General features: G+C 39.3%; 1 protein-coding gene across 2 annotated transcripts; it reads left to right on the plus strand.

Annotated features, from left to right (window-relative positions):
- Positions 1–46: 46 nt before the first annotated feature.
- Fgf5 (fibroblast growth factor 5) lies at positions 47–20,976 on the plus strand. Of its 2 annotated transcripts, XM_005359529.2 has the most exons (3): positions 47–501; positions 7,772–7,875; positions 19,553–20,976. In XM_005359529.2, exons 1-3 carry the CDS (start codon positions 153–155, stop codon positions 19,898–19,900), a joined length of 801 nt encoding a protein of 266 aa, XP_005359586.1. In that variant the 5' UTR covers positions 47–152; the 3' UTR covers positions 19,901–20,976. The 2 variants fall into 2 exon arrangements, with proteins under 2 accessions (XP_005359586.1, XP_026641081.1); XM_026785280.1 differs by lacking the exon at positions 7,772–7,875 and having other exon boundaries at positions 19,553–19,622.
- Positions 20,977–21,023: the final 47 nt, after the last annotated feature.

The following is a 21,023-nucleotide window of genomic DNA, read 5'->3' on the forward strand; positions in this document are numbered from 1 at the left end:
CTCACTCTCTCCCCCTCTCCCTCTCCCTTCCCCGAGGCTATGTCCACCCAGTGCGGCGAGGGAGGCAGCGCCAGAGGCACGCAGCCGCGCGGGGGCTACGGAGCCCGGAGCCAGCCCTGCAAGATGCACTTAGGACCCCCGCGGCCGGAAGAATGAGCTTGTCCTGGCTCTTCCTCCTCTTCTGCAGCCACCTGATCCTCAGCGCTTGGGCTCACGGGGAGAAGCGTCTCACTCCAGAAGGGCAACCCGCGGCTCCAAGGAACCCCGGAGACTCCAGCGGCGGCCGGGGCAGAAGTAGCACGACGTCTTCCTCATCTTCTGTCTCCTCACCAGTCGCGGCTTCCTCGGGCAGCCAAGGAAGCGGCACGGAGCACAGCAGCTTCCAGTGGAGCCCTTCGGGGCGCCGGACCGGCAGCCTGTACTGCAGAGTGGGCATCGGCTTCCATCTGCAGATCTACCCGGATGGCAAAGTCAATGGCTCCCACGAAGCCAGTATGTTAAGTAAGTTGTCCACTCTCCAACAAAACCTGTTCTGGGAGGGACGGCCAGGTTTCCTTTGGGCTACAGGGGCACCTCTAGGAAGCCCAGCTTTCTGGGACCTGCCTGATTCTGGAAGTAGTGCGGTAGGTTTCACAGACATGCGTCTACAGGGTCCGTGCACCCGCTCCCGTCTCTCGGGCAGCGGGCATGGAGCTTCCCCAGGTGGAGGTTATCCTGATGAGACAGGAAGCTCGTTTCCAGGATGCCTGGCCAGGGGGGGGGGGAAACAAGCCTTCCTCCATAGTTGGGGAAAAAATAACGCAAGAAGTAAGTCTTTCTCCTGGTACAATTTCTTTCTTCTTATGAGCTAGAATCGCATGTTTCTTCCAGTGTCAAAGTACACCTCCCTCCCCGTACACAATTCAGGTTAGTTTCTGAAAATATCAGACTACTTCTATTTTCCAGCCGCATACATCATATACATATATCATATACATATATCCCATATTATAGGTCTATGTTAATATGTGGATGTGACTTTTCACGCATAGACACATTTCACACACGTATACATGCATATGTATACACACATATGTAACTTTCCACACATAGACGTATTTCACACACGTATACATACATATGTATACATACACCGGCTACACACATCTATATAGAATTTATATGTACACACGGAGTGTAGAGTCCTGTTTGCAAGAAGGCAACATGAGCTAGAAAACTGGACAGACCACATGATGACTGAGTCCGGTGCTGGGTTTATCAGTGTATTAGTAAGCAGAGACCCTGACAAGACCTTCTTATCCTTTGGTTCCCAGAGACAGTTAGAGGAAAGTTCCTAATTTTAAAAGAACCACAGAGGACCTTGAAAATGTTTGGAAATTGGGCAAAACTTAAAAAGAAAAAAAAAAAAACAACCCAACTTAATTTTTTTCTGAGTTCTCTTTCTTCTCTCCCTTTTGCCGCCACTCCACCCGCGTTCCCTCCGCTCCACCCGCTTTCTAGACTGTCGCAGTAGCCACTCGAACTATCTCGCTGCTCCTAGGTGGCTGAGGTGAGCGGTAATCTGGGGCTGTGTGCGAGGGACTGGGGTTGTCTCTGTGGTCCAGCTAGGTATTTTCTCACTAGAGTCAAATCGCTTTTCCAGCAGGGCTTAGTCCTCCAGATAAAAAAAGACAAAGTAGGGACCTCTCAGACTCCCAGGGAGAACGGAAATGGGGCCAGGTTATAATGCTGTGCTGTCAAATGGCCCCTCTTCCATGGTCTTCCTGGTGGCGCCCAGGTATTCCTCACCCGGCCACTGTTCCCCCAGAGACCAGCACGCTCCTGTTTATTTAGTTTCAAGAACCGCGGGCTTTATTTGTTATCTGCAGGGGCCTGCGGAGAGGGTTTGGAGATTCAAGCCCAGGTGCGGTGGCTGGCTAGCCAGCCTCTTTCAATGTGTTAAGAGGATCAGACACGTGAGATTTGGCAGGAGCAACCCGACAGGTGCGGCTCCAAGCCAGCAGGCTGCTAGTTTTGCCTTTGGAGTGCACCCCTCAGCGGGCTGAGGTGTAGGTGGGGAGGCAGTGCAAAGCAGAGAGGGCTCTAGGTTCCCGTCACGTTGAGTCTCAGGGCTCCCACATGCTCCACCTTGGACCCCCTCTTTTCATGTTTAAAAGAAGTCTGGCCTTTGTTGACGAAGGGAGCAGTCTGTTCTGGTAAGGGTGAGTTCTCTGTTGCTTCAGGGAGATGAGAGCTACTTTTGTTTCACCATTTCTCCTCATCGTCCTCATTCTGCAGGACTCAGTTCTGCCATGAGACACTCGAACTCAGTCTCCACTTCCAGCAATCTCCCTGGCTCTTGAAGAAAACCATTCTCTAGTTTGTTGCTGTGAAATTATCCAGGAAACTGGTACCTACTCAACATAACCCTTACTTTCTCAGGCTCAGGAGAGATCCAGAGTAACAGGGAGAAAGTTGTAGGTTGGAATCCCTGGTGCCTGAGGAAGCTTTGGAATGCCGGGGAGCTCTGAAAACAGGATTGTCCCTTCTTCATTACAAAAGCACGCTGAAGTTAAATGTGGCTGCAGTTTAGGCCCTGCTAAAAGGGGATTTACAGAAACACAAATGAAGGAAAAGTGAGAACAGATCAACAGACTTAGTTTTGACTGAAGAAACTGGCCAGCTATCCATTATTGCCAAAAGCCAATTTATTTTATAATCCTCATTGATGGACGACCACCAAATGACAGATGTATCCTAAGAAGGAACTAATAAACCTTTGTAAGAAGCTTTTTCTGACTCCCACCCCCCCCCCAATTTTAAAAAGACATTCAGAATTTAATTTGTCTCTTTCAAAAGACTGGCCTTCATTCATTCACCCATTCATTCATTCATGGATCCAATATAGGGCACCCACCTCAGGAAGGATGATGTTTTGATTAATTTCATGCCATTTTTTTTTCCTTTTCTGGTTTGCCTTTTTTTTTTTTTTTTTTTTTTTTGGCCTTGCCTTCCACAGGTTTTTCTTAAAGGAAAGCATAATTTAAATACTATGGTCATAGTTATTGCTTTGGGTATTTGGAGGTCCCAACAATGCTCTATGAAAGATTTGTATGTGCAGTGGGAAGACATGGAATTTGGAACGTTAACATGACTCTTTACACTTATGTCACCATGAAAGGAAAATAGCAGCTACTTGCAGTTGGTTATTTAGCGTACTTTGAAGGTAGTGCTTGATAGATTCCTAAAATTTATGTAAACTAAGGCATTGACCTTGGACGGTTACTTAGAATATGTGTAGAAACATTTGGTTTTTTTGTTTCACAGGAGAAGGCCAGGAGAGCTTTGCAATAAAACCTCAATATAAAAGTTCTTTAAGATGCTACAATAAAACTTTTATGTCAGATAAAATACCAATTGTTAATCAACAATAAATATATTTGCCAGTTGCAAAGACTTGTTTAATTTTACTGTTAAAACCGTGCTCTAGGTACAGATATTGAAACCTTCCTTTAGGTACACCAATTAGTAAGGCCCCTGTTTATCTCATACTAGAACATGGTAACTAGCTTATTGCCCATTGGAAGGAAATACTGGGGAAAGGTGAAGAAGAACGGAAAAGATGAGGTTATGAGTTCTAACCGTGAAGAAAGATGAGTAGCTGATTTAACTTAGAACCTGTCAAGTTTAGCTTTGATACAGTGATGTTGGTTGGCTTACCTTGGGCCATTAAAACTAGGAAATTAGCATCAGCTCAGAGGAGAAAAGTTTAGGCAATGGCTACAGAAAGCAGTCACACAAAATATGAAAATTTCGTAGACATTTTGGTTAAGAGAGTCCTGAATTTTACGTTTTGTTTGAGAATCTCACCTAACTATCTGCCTTGGTGTCACACGGTCATCAGACATTTCCCTGGGCTGGAGAAATCAGAATTTACTGTGCAGAGAAATTCAAGGGGAAATTCTGTTACTAATTTAATCAGCAAAGACTGTGCTAAATTGGATCGTTCAAGACTAAGACTTGATAACTTGGCAGAGCATGTTTGTTGCCATGGATGAAAGTAGAGAAACTTCAGTGTCACCATATTTTTCTTTGGGAATTTTCAAATATGTTGTTGAGAGCCTCTGAACACATGTGATATCTGTATTGTTCTAGCTTTTATTCTCCAAGCCCTCCACCATCAACAGAGCCTTCTTGTAGTGAGAAATATAAGAAGAACAAGAAAGGAAGCTATGGGTATATTTTCTCACCGAAGTAAACTTATTTTTAAGGCATAATTATCCCATGAAGAGAGTAGGTTAAGGACCAATGGTAGAGACACCAAAAAGTTTTGTCTCCTTCAACCTGGAAATAAGTCCTGACATTTTAATGAGAAAGGGCTCTCTCTCTCTCTCTCTCTCTCTCTCTCTCTCTCTCTCTCTCTCTCTCTCTCTCTCTCTCTCTCTCTCATCTTAACTTTGAACATTTTGGGAAAGAGAGCAACATCTTCAATATCTGAATATTAATTAATTTTTCCTGAGTTCTCTACACCAATTTCCAAACAGGAAACAAACACAATAATAAGAGAAACTCAAAACGCATGTGTCTATGTAGGGGTGGGTGGTGGTGTCCCTATGAAAGTCTAACATTGCAGATAGTCACTGGCTGGTATCTGAGACAATTGCCTTCCACAGTTTTGCTTAAGGATACTGTTTTGACATCCACAGGGTGAAGAGGAAATTTCCTTCGAGTTTATTATTACTGATGCCTAAAGATGAGAATATAGATACTACTGACTTACTCAAAGTCAGCTTTAGAGAAATGTTTCTTGGAACACATTAATTCATGATATAATATACATAGCTTTAAAGTATTTCCTAGAAGTCTTTAATGAGCTACTGAGATTTGCAGTAAAAGTAGATGACATAGAGAGCCTGTGGTCTCTTGGAGAGAGGAGCAGGAAACCCATTGTGAGTCGTGTAGAGTTGTGCCAGGATTCTGAGAAACCAAGACAGAGTGAAGTCATTATTGAAATTAGGTTAGAAATTATGATCTTTACGATGAACCCAATATTAGATCAAAATTGCATTTATATTTAAAACATCAATTCCCAAGTTGTCTGTGTGGAAAAAAGAAGACATAAGAGCACATACACTCTCTCTCACACATATATACATACATACACACGTATATACATTCATACACACACACACACACACACACACACGCACAAAATATAAAGTTTCCAGGTCCAGGGAATCTTATTAAAATTATATAATCTTTCCATTTTCTGGCAATACTTGTTTTTATAGTAGAATTTATCAGACAAACCATGTAAGGTAAATAAAATAATGCTTTCACAGGCATTATTTCGTCATCTCCACATTTAAAATTAACTGCAATGAAAATGTATGTTATCGGCACAAATGCAGTATATTGAGATACTAAATGAGACTAAATTAGTGCTCCAAAGAAGGTTATAAGGTTGAAAAGCACTAGTTTAATTAAGCAAAGTCATAGGAAGCTTTTGTTCATTTGATTTTTAACGAAGTAAATATTTATAAGGTCATCTAATCTCACCATCTCAAAAGTCAGACTGAAATCATGAGAATTTGGTCTCTGATACTGTCGTATATTTTTCATTAATACATGACCAATTTGCATTTATAAAGCTGAGCATATCCATAAGGTGAACAAAAATCTCCTTTGAATTCATTCTCACGGATTCCTAATAATTAAGTTATAGAAATCAAGTTATTGAATTTTTAAAAAAGCATTAGAATAATGTTTCTTAGGGGTGAGCAAAGGCCACCCTTACCAGTCTGGAGCAAGGAGAACACTGGAGGAAAACTGTCCAGACCTCATCTCTCAACCCCATTGTCCATGTTGTGTCAATCAGTCCACAAAGCAAAGCTCCAATGGAGGCCTCCTCATGCTTCTGCTCACATATGTTTATGCAGTGTTTACAATTTCATCCCCAATCAATCAAATATTTGAACTCGTTATTGATGCTTTCAGTATTACTCTTTGATTCTGATTCAAACAGAGCTCTTGATCAGATGTGCTAGTCATATTTTAGCAATAATATCATCTTTATAGTTTAATTTTAAAAGTTCAATATCCTCCATGCGAAGTATATTTAAAACTTTAAAAAGCTAAATATGCCATATATGTATGCACGTTATACTCTCTATAACTGATGCGTGTAACTTTACAGAGCATTCCCTGTGCTCTGTCAGTATCTGGTAAAATGACGGTGCTTCTAAATCTTTGTGTGTGTATCACAGTCAATGTTTATATTAAATTATACACAAATTACATTTTAGAAACACGATTAAAGAAAACAAAGCATAGAACACTACAGTCTATTAACACTCTCTTACATAAGCCAAAATAGCTCCCTGTTGAGTGTGTTTTAAAATTCTCATGAAAAGAGCACCGCTAAATTGGTGCCTGCAGTTTCTCTGAGAAGGTTTTCTTACTCTGGGCTAAGATTTAAAAAGAATAAGAACAAAAATAACTTCCCAGGTATCCCTTTTTTACCCTGTGATATTTCTAAGTATTTTTAACAAACCAAGCTGAGAGAAAGCAAGCAGTAATATCTGTGACAATGACAGATTCTCAGCTTGTGTTGTGCGACATAGTCCTCAATAAACTAATTCATCTATATGTACTTAGAGCCCTTGTTAGTAAATTGAATAATTTTGCACACATACCAAGCACTGCAGGGGGAGGTTGCCATTTCCAAGAAACGTGAAGGAGGTGTCTCCTATGCAGGGAGCTACTAAGATACCCTAGTTAATGTGTATGCGGAACCCTTGTGACCCAGTGTCAAGATGTGCTTTCTCCTCCTCCATCTTCTTTGTTTCCTCTCCGCTCTCCTAACTATAGTACCTTGTTTCTGTATTTTTTACAATTTCAAATGTCTAACTAACAAGAATGTTATCCTTACTCATACTTATATAAAATCTTTTTGACTTTATTATAAATATTAAGCAGGTTGTCTAACTACATGCAGAATACACACTTAATCTTATTCACTCCGTGAATTACAGTAAACAGTTTCTTGCCTCAAAGCACATGGTTCTTGACATTACTGTGGGGGATGAGGGGACATTGCATTGACATACACACTGCATTAATTATACAGTAACAACTGTATTGAAATCGTTTTTCTGGGAAATGATTTAAAATCTAATATTTTTCAAAACATAATTTATCAAACAATTTATGGAAGTAATAACAATTTACACTGTTTTTAATATCTTAGGTGTAGTTTTATGGTTTTAAAGGATTGAATATGACATATACTTATTTAAGTTCTCAAACTGTGATGATTGAAAGAGAAAGATTTGTTTTATGTAAGAAAGTATAATTTTTCGGCTTTTGAATTTCTTATACCAACTTTGAGGACAGATTTATGTTTTAATACTAAAAGTAGATCCTCTTTGCTGCAATAATAACAAATTAGTATTAAATCTAAAATATATTTTTAAAGCATCTTTCAATACATTGGGGATTTGAAAAGATTCTAATGCCAAACAAACAGTATTCATCAAAAGCCGCTTACTATTTGCAAATGCAGAATTATTGAGGAAGCAGAATCATATTTCTAGATCTTGAAATAAGTCCTTCTGAGTGTCCACTAGGACACTAGCCACTCCTTAACATAGCGACTGTCACAAAAGGTCATTGCATGTCCCTTTCTTTAGACCCAGTGCTGAAGACTGAGAGCCATTGATGTAGACGTTGCATTCTTCCCAGTTCTGTGTAGGAGAGTCTGTGTTTTATTTTGGGATTTTTGTCATCCTAGGTATTTTGGAAATATTTGCTGTGTCTCAGGGGATTGTAGGAATACGAGGAGTTTTCAGCAACAAATTTTTAGCGATGTCAAAAAAAGGAAAACTCCATGCAAGTGTAAGTAGAACCACTTTATATTTGTTAAAGGTGCTCTGAGGTTTTACATTTGTAACAAAAGTGAAGTGATTTTTTTTTTTCAAAATCAACAGATGAGATAGACAATTTGCTTAAGGAACTTAATTTTTTTCTTTTGGTAAAATTATATGTATGTATAACCAATTTTGTATGTGTCTGTAAAGTAATCATTTGAACAAACTTGAAAATACATACAGCCTTTAAAATCATAAAAGATAAATGCACTTGGAAATAGCCTTTGCACGCTGGTTGCCATTGTTAGTGTCCCAGAGGGGTCTGGATGAGACTTGTCATGGCAACGAGCTATCCTCTTACATTTTAACTTTACGTGTTTATCTGGCGGTTTGAGTGTTTGATAGGTAGAGAGTTCTTATTTGATCCTAAAGCTTATTCATGATATCAAATTTGGTCTGATTAATATACATTTCCATGTAAGCAAGTAAGAGACAAAACCAAGACCGCAAATCCCCTTACCTCCCAGAAAGAAATTGGGCTGGATGAACTAGGGAAATTTCTTTCTTGTCTTTTGCCACATCAAATATAATTACTTACTGATCTTGAATTCAACGTATTTCTTCAGACTACTTACACATTTAGTAATCGGTTTACAAATCATTTGTTTCTAACTTTTAGTAGTGCAGATTCTGTTTATTTTTATTAGTGGATATGTGTTACAATTATTCTTTAAAGTTGACTCTTTAATTACCAGCAAATGAAAAGCTATTTCTTTTTGCAATTTTCAAAGTAGATAAAAAGTCTAATTTAAGAGTAATATCAATTGGTACTCCTTGACTTTTAACTTATAGACCCTTAAGAATCCAATCAGAATTCCCCTCATTTCTACATGTAAAACGCTTACAACTTCCTTTTCTTTGCATCTAAAGTAATTAATAAGTTTTAAAGAACACTATGGCTATTTGGGGGTTTAGTGAGCGAGTATATGTAAAGTACTTAGGGCAGCATTTGGTACCTTGTAACTATTCAATAAATGGTGTGTATTATTATATGCAATGAGCTAAATATAATATAAATGTAGCAACCACCATTTAATGAAAACCGCTAAATTGTTTAGTTGTTAATTTCAAGAATTGTAAAAGCAATTTATTCCATTTGTGGGTTGCTTGTACTCCAGCAAGGACTAACACAGTTTTTAAAGGTGATTGCTATGCCTGAACAACTAAAAGTGACATTTCATTTATTTGAGGGGAAAAATATTCTGTATCGCTGTGGAGAAAAAGTCAGACATCTCATTTTGTTAAGAATAATATTTGATCATTAAAAATTCAAATCCTGGTGGGAAATCAATGCCTTTTCCTTGCTCTAATTTAAGGTCTTAAAAGCCCTCAAAATCTCAGTGTCATAGGTACTAAAAATCACCACTTATGGGTTTGTCTGCTGTAGGATGAAAAATCATAACACTGAAAACGTTCTGAGTTGTGCACTAGTGCATACAAAAATAGATGGAACTTAGGCCAGCGTGAGGATAATTGCCACAGAAAGCAAAGTATTATAAATGGATGCCAATTAGAAGGGTCAAACTGAGAGGTTACGATACATGATTCCTCTGTCAAATGCAAGTAACTAATTTCTAGAAATTTGACCCAAATGTCTAAGGATGACTGGTGGAAATAATGCAGATAACGCAAAAACACAGCATCTGTTATTCTTTCTCATCTTGGCAGGCCAAGTTATTTCATGGAGTAATGACTTTTAAACAGCACAAAGCAAGCCTTGCTCCTGTCACTCACTGCGGCTCTTTGATATAAAAGTCATTCTGATGACTTTGAGCTGAACCATAGATAAAAAATTAAGCCCTACAATTATGTCCAAACCTACATTCTCTTATCTGAGCTTTTATTAGTGCTTTTTCTCTCGATGGAAAGAAACCTAATTAAATTATGAAGTGATTTATTTTTAAAGAAGTCGAGTTTAGAAATAGCATTAATCATAGCAATTATCGGCTTTATGCCCAGCTGGTTTCTTTCCTGTTTTCACTGTAGTGGAATACGTTAAAAAACATTCTTACAACTTTCAGTGTGTTTATTTGACTTGATTTTGATATTTACAAAATCACATTACCATCCAAAAACCTAACTCACACTTAGTAGTGCTTAGTTTGTGAGTTGCTTTACACTAATAATCTTACAATGGCATTAATGGCATTCCAAAGTAGAGCTAGAAGTGGAAGTTATCCAGGTAACTCTGGGGAAAGTAATTGCTTACACTGAATTGTCCGTTTCCATTCAGTTCTGCAGAGATTAATCACCACACAGGGTGATGTACTTCCAGAATTCGGTAAGAGACCCTCCATTCTCGTTATTCCATCAGACACTGAGTCATGGAAAGAGTCTGAGATGTTTAGTTATTTTCCTAAGATCACATAGTTATGTGACTGAAGAAAACTGTATCATTTCCAAATTCCCTCTTGAAATATTCAAGTGTTCTATAGGTTTGAGTTAGTTTAAAAGAAAGCATTGTGTTTGGGAACACATTTTTGTTTTCATATGTTTAGAGGAATTAGTAAGTGCCCAATTTAGTAATATTTTCATACCATATGTCAGAAATGAACACTGTGGGACATCATTAAGAGCATTTATAGCATGCTGTTAACTAGCAAAGAGGGAAATTCTCGATTAGATGTGGACAGCTGTAAATTAATTTTCACCTTCCCTTAAGTTCAGAGAACATGTATTTTGGTCCTAGCCTTCCCCTCAAACTCCTTAGTCTATAGAGAAAGGGAGGTGTCTATCACAGAACTTACATGTTGTTATCCAGTGTGATGTTGTGTTGCCTAGGGAACCCCTCTCAAGATAGAGCTTTCAAACAGGAACTACCTGGTTCCTAAAAACATTCCTGCACTGAATGCTACTTCTTTTGTGTACCCAAAGGTGGTACACTAAAGCGGCAGCCCTGGGCAGTGTGGAGGAGGCAATGCTGGTGCTGACCTAATTGTCCTGATGGTTAATTTCACAATGGAAGTTTTACTTGAAACTCAAGCAGGCGGACAGGTGGTGTGTCCATCCCTGATCTGCATACACCCACCTCCAAACCATTCTCGGATTCCAAACACATGAGAGTCTCGGCATGCTGTCTTTAAAGAATCTTTTTAATTGAAAACAATTTTTTCATACAGTATATTCTTACTATAGTTTTACCTCCCTTAACTCCTCCCAAATTCTCCCCACTTTCCTGCCTACCCAAATCCACATGTTTGGGCCAAAAGTGTATGGTCGTCTTGTCAAAATGGGCCAGGAGTTATAGAGAATAGGAGACAATAATTAATTCCCAGAGAACCAGCAGGATTAACCAATCTGCACTGTGGCTCCCATTCTCCGTCTCAACATACTCCAGATGGGGGGATTTTCTACGAACATGTGCCCTTCGCTGTCTTTCATCTGTTCATGCTCTTTCTTCAGGTTTGGGGTCCTCACCGAAAGCCCCACAGAATTCCTTGTTTGGATTTTCCTTACAGGGTTCTGATGTGAACATGAATCCCTCTGGGTGTGCAGACCCCTCAAGCCAATTTCCACTTCACACTTGTGTCATTCTATTTAATGTTTCTGGGCTTTGCTTTTATGGGTGATACAAATAGGAGAATTATTTTCCTGCAGCGACTGCCCGCAGTGGTGGCTGTGTTTTACACGAGATAGTATGTGCAGAATACTTGGTGTAGAGCCTGGAAACTATGAGTACTTGCAACTTAAGCCGATCTTCCAGAATGTGTTCTCTGGCAGCTGGTAGATGATCTTCAATCTTTCCTTCTGATTTCCAGGTCAAATGGCTGTGACTCTTCAGTTATTTAGATTAGCCCAAATCCTACTCACCACTAGCCTTTACTTTACTCCCGGGACCGCACTTTTTATGCACACAACAGTCTCTTATGTGCTAGGTTTTTCCTTTTGCTGAGGGATCGACTTTGAAGGCAACTCACACTGTCAAATAGCAGGCATCTCTATTACCATAATTGTGTTATTCTTCTGGAGGCCTACAGTCCAGTTTAGTGTTTTAAACGTGAAAATCTTAAATCTTGGAAAATTTGGGTATCACATGTGCTTCAGTGTCTTCAGGAAACGTGCGTGGCTGCTTGTTACATATTGGGAAGAAGTGTGCTTGCTATACAGAGAAAAGCATGTGGTCAAATGGTTATTTTCTTATGTCTCTGGGTTCTAGGGGATCATGTTTGGAAGGAAAGCTAATTGCAGAGTTTACGAAACAGGCTTGGAATGTGTGCTGGTCAGCCCTGGGTGAGGATGATCGTTTTCCTTTCCTGGGTTCAGAGGATGCCAGCTGGCTGGCCTAGGGGGAGAGTCTGGACTGGACTTCAGGTGCTGGGGGCAGTGAGGAGCAGCCAGCAGCCCCCATAGCTCAGGATGTTTACTAAATGGGAAAATAGAAAGACTTGAGCAGTACTTACCATTATCACTTAGAAAATAAAACCTAGTAAGATCCACTCTTCCCGTCAAGACAATGGGCTGCATCAAAGCATCTGTATAGAGACATCCTTTCCACTGTAAGAGCTTCTCATGGAAAAATGAGAGGTTCAGTAATTTGGGATCCAAAAGCAGTTTGGGGTCCTGCCTTTGCAATTGATTTCCTTAAATAATCTAATATATAATAGAGATGCCAGAAACGAAGCACCTGCCTTCTAGCTCCGTTCTCCATATTTGATTCTTACCTCACCTCTGTCACTACCATCTAGTAAGCAAGCGATGTTTCAAATCCAAGCCTTCATCTCACCCCTACAAAAGTAAAATCTTTGGAGATACAGCCCGAGGAACAAACATTTTAAATTTGATATCTGATTAATTTTTGAAGTATATTGATGTCCTTAAAGTTGCTTGGGTTTTTTTTTTTTGCAATTTAAATATTTGTATAAAATTTGTAAGCTCTTTGAGGTTATGGAGAACTAAAATATAAATATAAATCTGAGTGATTTTAAGACTATTTAAGACAAGAGAAGTCTCATGGCTGGCATTTGTCATCATATGGCTAAATTGGCTATTATTAAACCCATTTTAGACATTTCCTTGGTTGCTCAATAGGAAGAAATGAGACAAAGAGTGGGAAGATTTTCAGTGTCAACCAGGAACTATAGGACAGCAGTGTTGCATGGACCTCTATACGACTTATATATGGACAAGGGTAAAGGGTGGATCCTTTCGGTGCACATTGCCCTATGTCAGGGCACAGCTGTACACACAACCTGAGCTTCTGGCACATGCTCCAGCATCAATATTCGTAGAAGTAGAGGTGAGAGCCAAGCAGCACTGAAAGAGGAGGGTAGAGAGACAAGAAAACTGCTTAAAGCATGATTTCGTCGATACGTGTTTTCATTGCAATATGTAATAACATTTTATTTATTTGAATTAAGCCAATTATTTCTTAAATTTATAATTTTTAGGAAAAAGATACCAGTAGGTTGAAAAACAGTAAAATAAATTAAATGCCTTATAAAATCCACGTGTTTATCCAAATTTGCTCCAATTGCCATATCTTTCATGGACTACATTTTCATCCATAGTTGTACATTTTAAGAGTTGGTTTTTGCTTAGCCCCGGTCTGGAATTAGAGATTCTTGGCTTCTGCCTTCCCAGTGCAGGGATTACCGGTGTGTGTCATGGACCTTTGAAAACACCCGTAGTTTAGAATGGATTCCATACTGAGAGAACAGACAGTGAAGTCAAAACAATATCATTCATTTATTTTTCTTTTAAAATCAATGTACACAGTAATAGAGTTCATTGCGTTTTTAAATAAAACGCCATTCACTTTCCTCTCTCTTTCTCTCAATCCCCCGGATTCCTTCCTCAGTAGTTTGTCATCCACTAACCCCCAGAGCCACTTCTGGGTATCATGTTTGCTACTACACTTGAGTTCTTTAACATCCATCTCCCCTCCTGGTCTGCTTTCTAACTCTGTCATCTGTGCCTACCCTTACCTTTCACACACGTTAATAAAAACACTGAAAAGATTCAGAAGAGCGTGTGAATTTAGTTTTTTGTGCTATCTCACTTGACATGGTACTCTCTACCCAGTTGTTGAAACTTTCATGATTTCAGTATTCTTTACATCAGAATAAAATTCCATTCTGTGTACAGACTGCATTTTTGTTATCTCGTCTTCGGTGGGTAGTCATCTAGGCTGGCTGCATTTTCTTGTTATTGTGAATAATGCAGCCATAAGCATGCATGTTCAACTATTTCTATGGTAGGATACAGACTATTTTTTTTATGCCCAGGGTGGTATATCTGGTATCTGTAGTAATCATATAGATTTACATACTGTCTATACTAGTTTATAGTCCCATCAGTAGTGCATAAAGTTTTCTCCTTCCTCCATCCCCACCATCATCTGTTGACATCTAATTTTCTTTTGCTATTCTGAGATGGCTGAGATGAAATTCAAAGTAGTTTTATTTGCAGTTCCCCAATATCTGGTGATGTTGAATGCTTAAAAAAATACATATGGAAAATTTATATTTCTTTTTGGAGAATTAATCTGTTCATTTTACAAGCCCAATTATTACCTGACAGTTTTGAGTTTTTGGTATTTAAATTTTAGCAGTTCTTTATGTATTCTAGATACTACGTCCCCATCTGCAGCACAGTTGGTGAAGACTTTCTTTCGTTCTGTAGGCTTTCTGACAATTTTGTTTGTGTGCAGAAACTTTCCAATTTCATAGGATTCCACCTGTTGATTCTTGGGGCTCTGACCTTTCTGGTGGAGGCCTGTTCAGAAAGTTCTCGCCAGGAGTTACAACAGGAAATATATTCCCCATCATTTTCCTCTGACAGTCTTGGCCCATTGGGTTTCCAGTTGAGATCTTTGATCCATTTCCCATGTGTTTTGTGCAGCATGAGAGATGGACTTCTAATTTCATTCTTTTTGGGGTAGTGATCAGTTTTGCCAGAACTGTTTGTTGAATGAACTTTCTTGAGCTATTTGTCAAAACTTAGGTAGCAATCGTTGAAAGCACAATATTTGAGGATAAAAATTTCTTGCTTTTATCAGCATTATATCCCCTCCCTCTATGTAATAATTTGTGTATTCAAGCAAACATAATTTAATTTGTTTAAGTTTTACTTGCTGTGGCAGAAATGGTGAGCTACAATAAATTAGTTGATTTAAGCATTTTATATTAATGTTCAACTTGGAGTCTCTTGATAGCAATTTGTTTTCACGCTTTTAAGATGAGCAGAAATAAAAAGAAAAAACACAAATAATTTATTTCATTAAGGAAGATTGGAAGGCTTATGTGCCTATATAGTTTCTCTCTGTAGAAGCTGCAAATAGCATAATATTTGGCTATACAGTCAGCAAACAACTATCAAATCAATTAAAACATATATTTGAAACAAAGATAGGAATAAATTTGTTTTTTATTTTTCTTTCTTTCTTTCTTTCTTTCTTTCTTTCTTTCTTTCTTTCTTTCTTTCTTTCTTCCTTTCTCTCTCTCTTTTTTTGAGACCAAATTTCATTGAACTCCTGGCCATTCTTCTGTCTTACCTACCTGAATGCTGAGATTACAGGTGTGTGTCACCTTGCCCAGCAAAGACAGAGATCTGAGTGAGGCTTTCCTGCCCTAGTGACAGACAGTGGTTGGACACTGAAGCTATGAGTCCCGAGTTCATTAGATAATTTAGCATTTGATTTGCCTGCCTATATCATAACTTCGGTAAATGAAAGTGTGTGTGCCAAATTCACCCCCAACCACCCGGAGACTCATGATTTCTGTTATTTAAAATTTATGTATTTTACTATAAAGTGTCCTATAATCTAAAGGAGAATGTAACATGAAAATTACCCTGCAAAAATATAGTCCTAAATGGGATGTTTTCATCAACCTCCCCCCCCCCCCAGTGCTCATGAATCTATGCACAAGAGGAGGCAGACTTTAAGAGCCAGTGGGAGTGGAGGACACCAAGGAGGCAGTGTCTCCAAAGTAGAATAAGACTTTTGCACATGTAAACACACTCAGATGCTGTGGTAGAGAGCACACGTCCAAACCAGGCAGGATCTTAGTACTGAGAGGGGCATACCAGTGCCTATCCCTAACCAAGAAGCTATCTCCATTCGACAGTTTGCTTGCAAAGAAGAGTTAGTTTTCTCCGGTGTAGTCTCACTGGAGAAAGGGCAGGCCTGATGCACAGTATGAACTCAAAGGTACTTTTGTCGATATTTTTTTGTTTCATATTGCTTTACTTGGGCATTTAAAAAGATCTCACTTGCCTTGTATATTATGTATAGTGTATATTTGTATCCTACAGTTTTTGATTTTTGTTTTTATGGGTTTTGTTTGTATGTGTGTCTTTTCTTGTGCTTCTTCTTTTCTTTTTTTAAATTCTAGTTTGCTTGTTTTATTCGCCTGTTTGTTTTCGAAAGAGAAAGAGGACATGGAGTAGGGTGTGGGGAGACGGGGAGAATCTGGAAGGAAATGAGGGAGGGGAAACTGTGATCAAAATAGATTGTTTGAAAATAATTTATTTTCAATGAAAAAGTGAAGGAAATTACTCTAGAAAGTTATTCTCCAAGGTTTTTAAAGAATAATCATATTATTTTGGTAAATGTTTATGTATTTTGATAGGGCCATGTTGCCCAGTCACCAGTTCTTAGATGTCCCATGCTGACCCTTGTATCGGAGACATTCTGCTTAGTTACCATCTTCCCTGTGAGGGGAGAATACCGACAGGTCCATTAGTTCTTCAAGATGAAACTGGATTTCCTAATGACAAAGGCCATGGAAAGATTGGTTCGAATAATTCTGGTGCATCATAGATGGGGGATCTTTCGGAAACACAGACACACACAGACACACACATTAGAAGTCAATTAAGAAAACCCAAACGGTTTGACTCTTTTTTACTCTGACCTTCAATGGTAGCTGCATACAGTGATCAGGACTTTAGCCCTCTGTTGTCTCTACTCTGTGTGACCTTTGAAAGGTGGGCGGCCTCAAAAGCCAGCTTCTTGACCGAACCTTAGAGCATGAATTCTTAGAAAGTGGAGAAAGTCTCTATGCTGAATAAGTTTAGGGACTGGATCAAGTGGGTTTTCGCTCTAGGATGGAACTGAAACATGTTTCAAAATATGCTCCGTGTGTGTGTGTGTGTGTGTGTGTGTGTGTGTGCAGGGTCACACACGTACGCTCAAGTGTATGCGCATGTGTTCATGCCTCAGACACATCCTTTGAAAGGTGACCTACCTTTACTTCCTTAGAGACCATGAGAGTAAACAAGACAAAACAATACAGCCCACTTCAAAAACCAGGCATGTCTGTCTGTGCCTGTGTTATTTGGCAAGGATGTAAAATAAAATGAGTTTTGTTACTGTCTGAGATATTAAGGATTAAACCCAGAGCCTTACACATGCTACACAGTCAAAAAATGATCCATCTGCAGCCCTGGCCTGTTATTCTTTTTCATGAAATGCTTTGTGTCTTTCTAAGATGTTTGCCATTTTACAGGCCACAAATAGTCGAGATGGTTCAAATTTTTCTTTTAAGATTTACTTGGAAGCCAGGTGTGTTGACACATGCTTTTAATCCTAGCATTTGGGAGGAAGAAGCAGGCAGATCTCTGTGATGCTGATGCCAATGTGGTCTCAGAGTGGGTTCTAGGACCGTCAAAGCCATGTAGAGAGACCCTGTCTCAAAAGAACCACAAAATAAAATAAAATAATCTGGGTCAGTAGTCAGAGGCTCTCTGGTTTCTGTGAATTTGAGGTCAGCCTGGTGTGCACAGAAAGTTCCATGGCAGCCTTGGGTACATAGTGAGACTCTGTCTCACAAAAATATATTAAAATCATAGCTATATCTATTGACATTGGAAGGAAAACCTTTTAAAGGGTTAAACAGCTATAGAAAAAGATTAGATTATATTTGTAAGAAAGTCTCTTTAAGTATCATTGGAGTAGACACAGGCTGGCAGTTTGGGAGTTAAAGGACATGAAGAGATGATGTCACATACGGGGTAGTTCTGTAACGCGCCTGCTTACGCCTTAGCAGATCCAATGCAGAGTTCTACCGGCATTGTCGACTAGCCATGTATTCCTTCAGAGCCATCAAAGAGGGACTTGCCTGAACCAAGTGTAAAAAACTTGGTGACCCTGTTGCACACAGGTCAATATGTTGTGGGAATTGCTCTGCTGTTGGTTTTCCTCTAACAGCATCTTTTGATTTGCAGAAGTAAAGAAAAAAATTGTTTATCGGGCTCAATCGTGGTTTTATGAAAATTTATGAAAAGTCAAGCTTTCAGATTTCAGTGTGTGATCTGCATTGTTGAGAAAAGTTTGCACAGAAGGGACACTGACATTGTGAATCCCGACAGTCTGGACTAGTACAGGGACTCCTAAGCCACTCAAGGTTGTGGGTTCTTTTATGTTTGTTGGGAATTATAGCTCCTTACCCTAGGAACATGTGTTGCTTATCACGGGAGCCATGTAGGCAGAGCTTCTGCATAGGAACCAGTGATGGGAGCTCAGCCGTCAGTACCAGGCCACGGTAGGAAGCCTGATGCACAACTCTCTGGTTCCTCATCACGTTCCTCCAGAGTTCTCAGTTTGACAAATGAGTTCTTTGGGAGCTGTCACTGGCTTACTTTCTCAACCCCATTTCTTGTCCTTTCCCCCATATATCCCGAATGGAAGTCACACGGAATTACTTAGAAATGTCCACAGTGTCCAAACACACATTCCCATGTCCTGGAGGTTCATTCAGCTGCCTCCTTACTGTCTTACCACACACGACACAGCCCAAATGTTGTTTTTTTATGGGGCTTTTTCTTGCCTATCACCTCCATTGTTGTTATTGGGCGCCCTGCACATGGAAGTCACATTTCGTTATCACAAGCTGCACCTTGATGGATGGATGGATGGATGGATGGATGGATGGATGGATGGATGGATGGATGGATAGGTGTCAGCTCACCCCCCCTCTCTGTGCATTCCGAAGCTAGCTTGCCTGTGAGTATGTACAAGATACAGGTGAATTGTTGCTAATGATGTGGATGACTTTTTTCTCCCTGGCTTCAGATGTACTTTCTTGAACCACATATGTGAAGATATATTTCTTTCCTAAAGAACTCTAACACATGCAATATTAATAAAGCCATATGCCACCCCTTTCTCGCTATCAAGAATCACACTGATAATGCTGAAAATGTATGCCTGTCTCAAAAAGAATCATATGACTCTGCTAACTGCATTCCTGGTAGAAGCTTGGCCCTCTGCAACATAAATGTATGTTTTATCTGGCAATTGTTTCTTAATAATCTAGTTCTACTTTTTATGACTTAGAGGGGAAAAAAATCCCACGTTAAGAAATCGTAGATACAAATTTCAAAGTAGTTTAGAAACAGTAACATTATTCATATGTATTAAAGTGTAAGTTTACAATGCTTAAATTCAATAGTTCTAGGTATTTGTTTAACAATGACACTATATCACCTGAACATAATGAATAAAAAACAGTGTTACAAAGACAAAATGGGAATATAGAAACACACACACACACACACACAACTTTAAAAGGAACATATCTTTATAAAGGGGAACAGAGTACAAGGGTCCTAGAGTCATAGAATATTTGGGTTTTTAAGACTTTCTATTTATTGTATGCTGAAATATTGTTGTAACTTAAATTTCCCATTTTTTTCCTTTCTAGGCTAAATTTACAGATGACTGTAAGTTCAGGGAGAGATTTCAAGAAAACAGCTATAATACCTATGCGTCAGCAATCCACAGAACTGAAAAGACTGGGCGGGAGTGGTACGTGGCCCTGAACAAGAGAGGGAAGGCCAAAAGGGGCTGCAGCCCAAGGGTCAAACCCCAGCACGTCTCCACCCACTTCCTACCCAGATTCAAGCAGTCAGAGCAACCTGAACTTTCCTTCACCGTCACTGTACCAGAAAAGAAAAAGCCACCTCGTCCGGTGAAACCAAAGGTCCCCCTATCTCCACCTCGCAGAAGTCCCAGCCCAGTGAAGTACAGATTGAAGTTTCGCTTTGGATGATGCTTTTCCTGGCCTTGTGGGAAACCATTATTCTGCCTCAGGACCTTCTACAGGTGTCATGGAGCACTGAAGGAAGCGCTCAGGCACAGTGTCCCTCCGTCCCTCCGCTGTGCTTACACGTATGGAAGTCAGGTCATTGTTTCACTTTGACTGGAACAAAACTGTGTTTTTTATTTTATTTTTAATTTTAAATAGACACAGAAGTGAAATTCTTTGTAGCGATCCAGGGAACACATCCCTTCAGCTCAGTAAGGTATAAAGGCTTCATGATTGGAGGACGTTTAGCATTCTACATTTCTAGAATGTTCAACAGCCTGGACTATATGTATTTTTTCTGACTTTTACAGATCAACCTGAAAGAACATACATGATACATTTTTATTTTTGTTTTCCAAAGAATATTTTAATGCAGATAAAATATTTTATAAACGTTTGTTTTTTTAAGGTACCTCTACATTGAGCATATTTTCTTACTTTTATTATTTTAACAAATGTACCACACACAGTTCATCTATTTGCTGTTCATGAACTATAAACATTTTGATAGATTGTCTGGTAGCATGTGGCTCTCCTTTGCATTTTTTTCTTTATTGCATTGTTTACTTTGTTGTAGCCATACCTCAAGTTGTGTAAAATTAGTTCTATGTTTTAAAATGTTTAAATATGCTTCCACAGCCGCAGAGGCTCAGCTTGAAGGTGTTTATTGTGTATAAAGTCAAGGCATTATATGGAATCCTACCATGTTAGTGGCTGGGCTTTCTCGGTTAGAACCAGGAAAATTGAGGGTATTCTGGAGGGTTTAGAGGTTAGATGTAAAGGACGGAGGCAAAAGCACAGCAAATGTGCAGCATCTGTGTTGATCTAATTCCGTCTCTTTTGCTTCTGCTTTTATCTACCCCTTGCTCTCATTCAAGAACAGCTGAGAAATACATTTTATTCTGTCCATCAAGCATACACCGTGAAACTGGACTGCTTAAAAATACTTCTGTGACTCTCTGTTATCCTTACTGTGCAGATCCACAGAGAGCAACTAAGTAGGGTGTGTGTGTACGTGTGTGTGTGAGTGTGAGTGTGTGTGAGTGAGTGTGTGTGTGTGTGTGTGTGTGTGTGTGTGTGTGTGTGT

Source organism: Microtus ochrogaster, linkage group LG1 (genome assembly GCF_000317375.1).
Source record: "Microtus ochrogaster isolate Prairie Vole_2 linkage group LG1, MicOch1.0, whole genome shotgun sequence".
Classification (NCBI taxonomy): domain Eukaryota; kingdom Metazoa; phylum Chordata; class Mammalia; order Rodentia; family Cricetidae; genus Microtus; species Microtus ochrogaster.

What these genes read in the sequence shown, in the direction of transcription:
- Fgf5 (XM_005359529.2), top strand. Translation starts at nt 153, where the DNA reads ATGAGCTTGTCCTGGCTCTTCCTCCTCTTCTGCAGCCACCTGATCCTC. An exon ending in CCACGAAGCCAGTATGTTAA is followed by an intron (nt 502 to 7,771) that starts GTAAGTTGTCCA and finishes TTGTCATCCTAG; the next exon opens with GTATTTTGGAAATATTTGCT. An exon ending in AAGGAAAACTCCATGCAAGT is followed by an intron (nt 7,876 to 19,552) that starts GTAAGTAGAACC and finishes TTTCCTTTCTAG; the next exon opens with GCTAAATTTACAGATGACTG.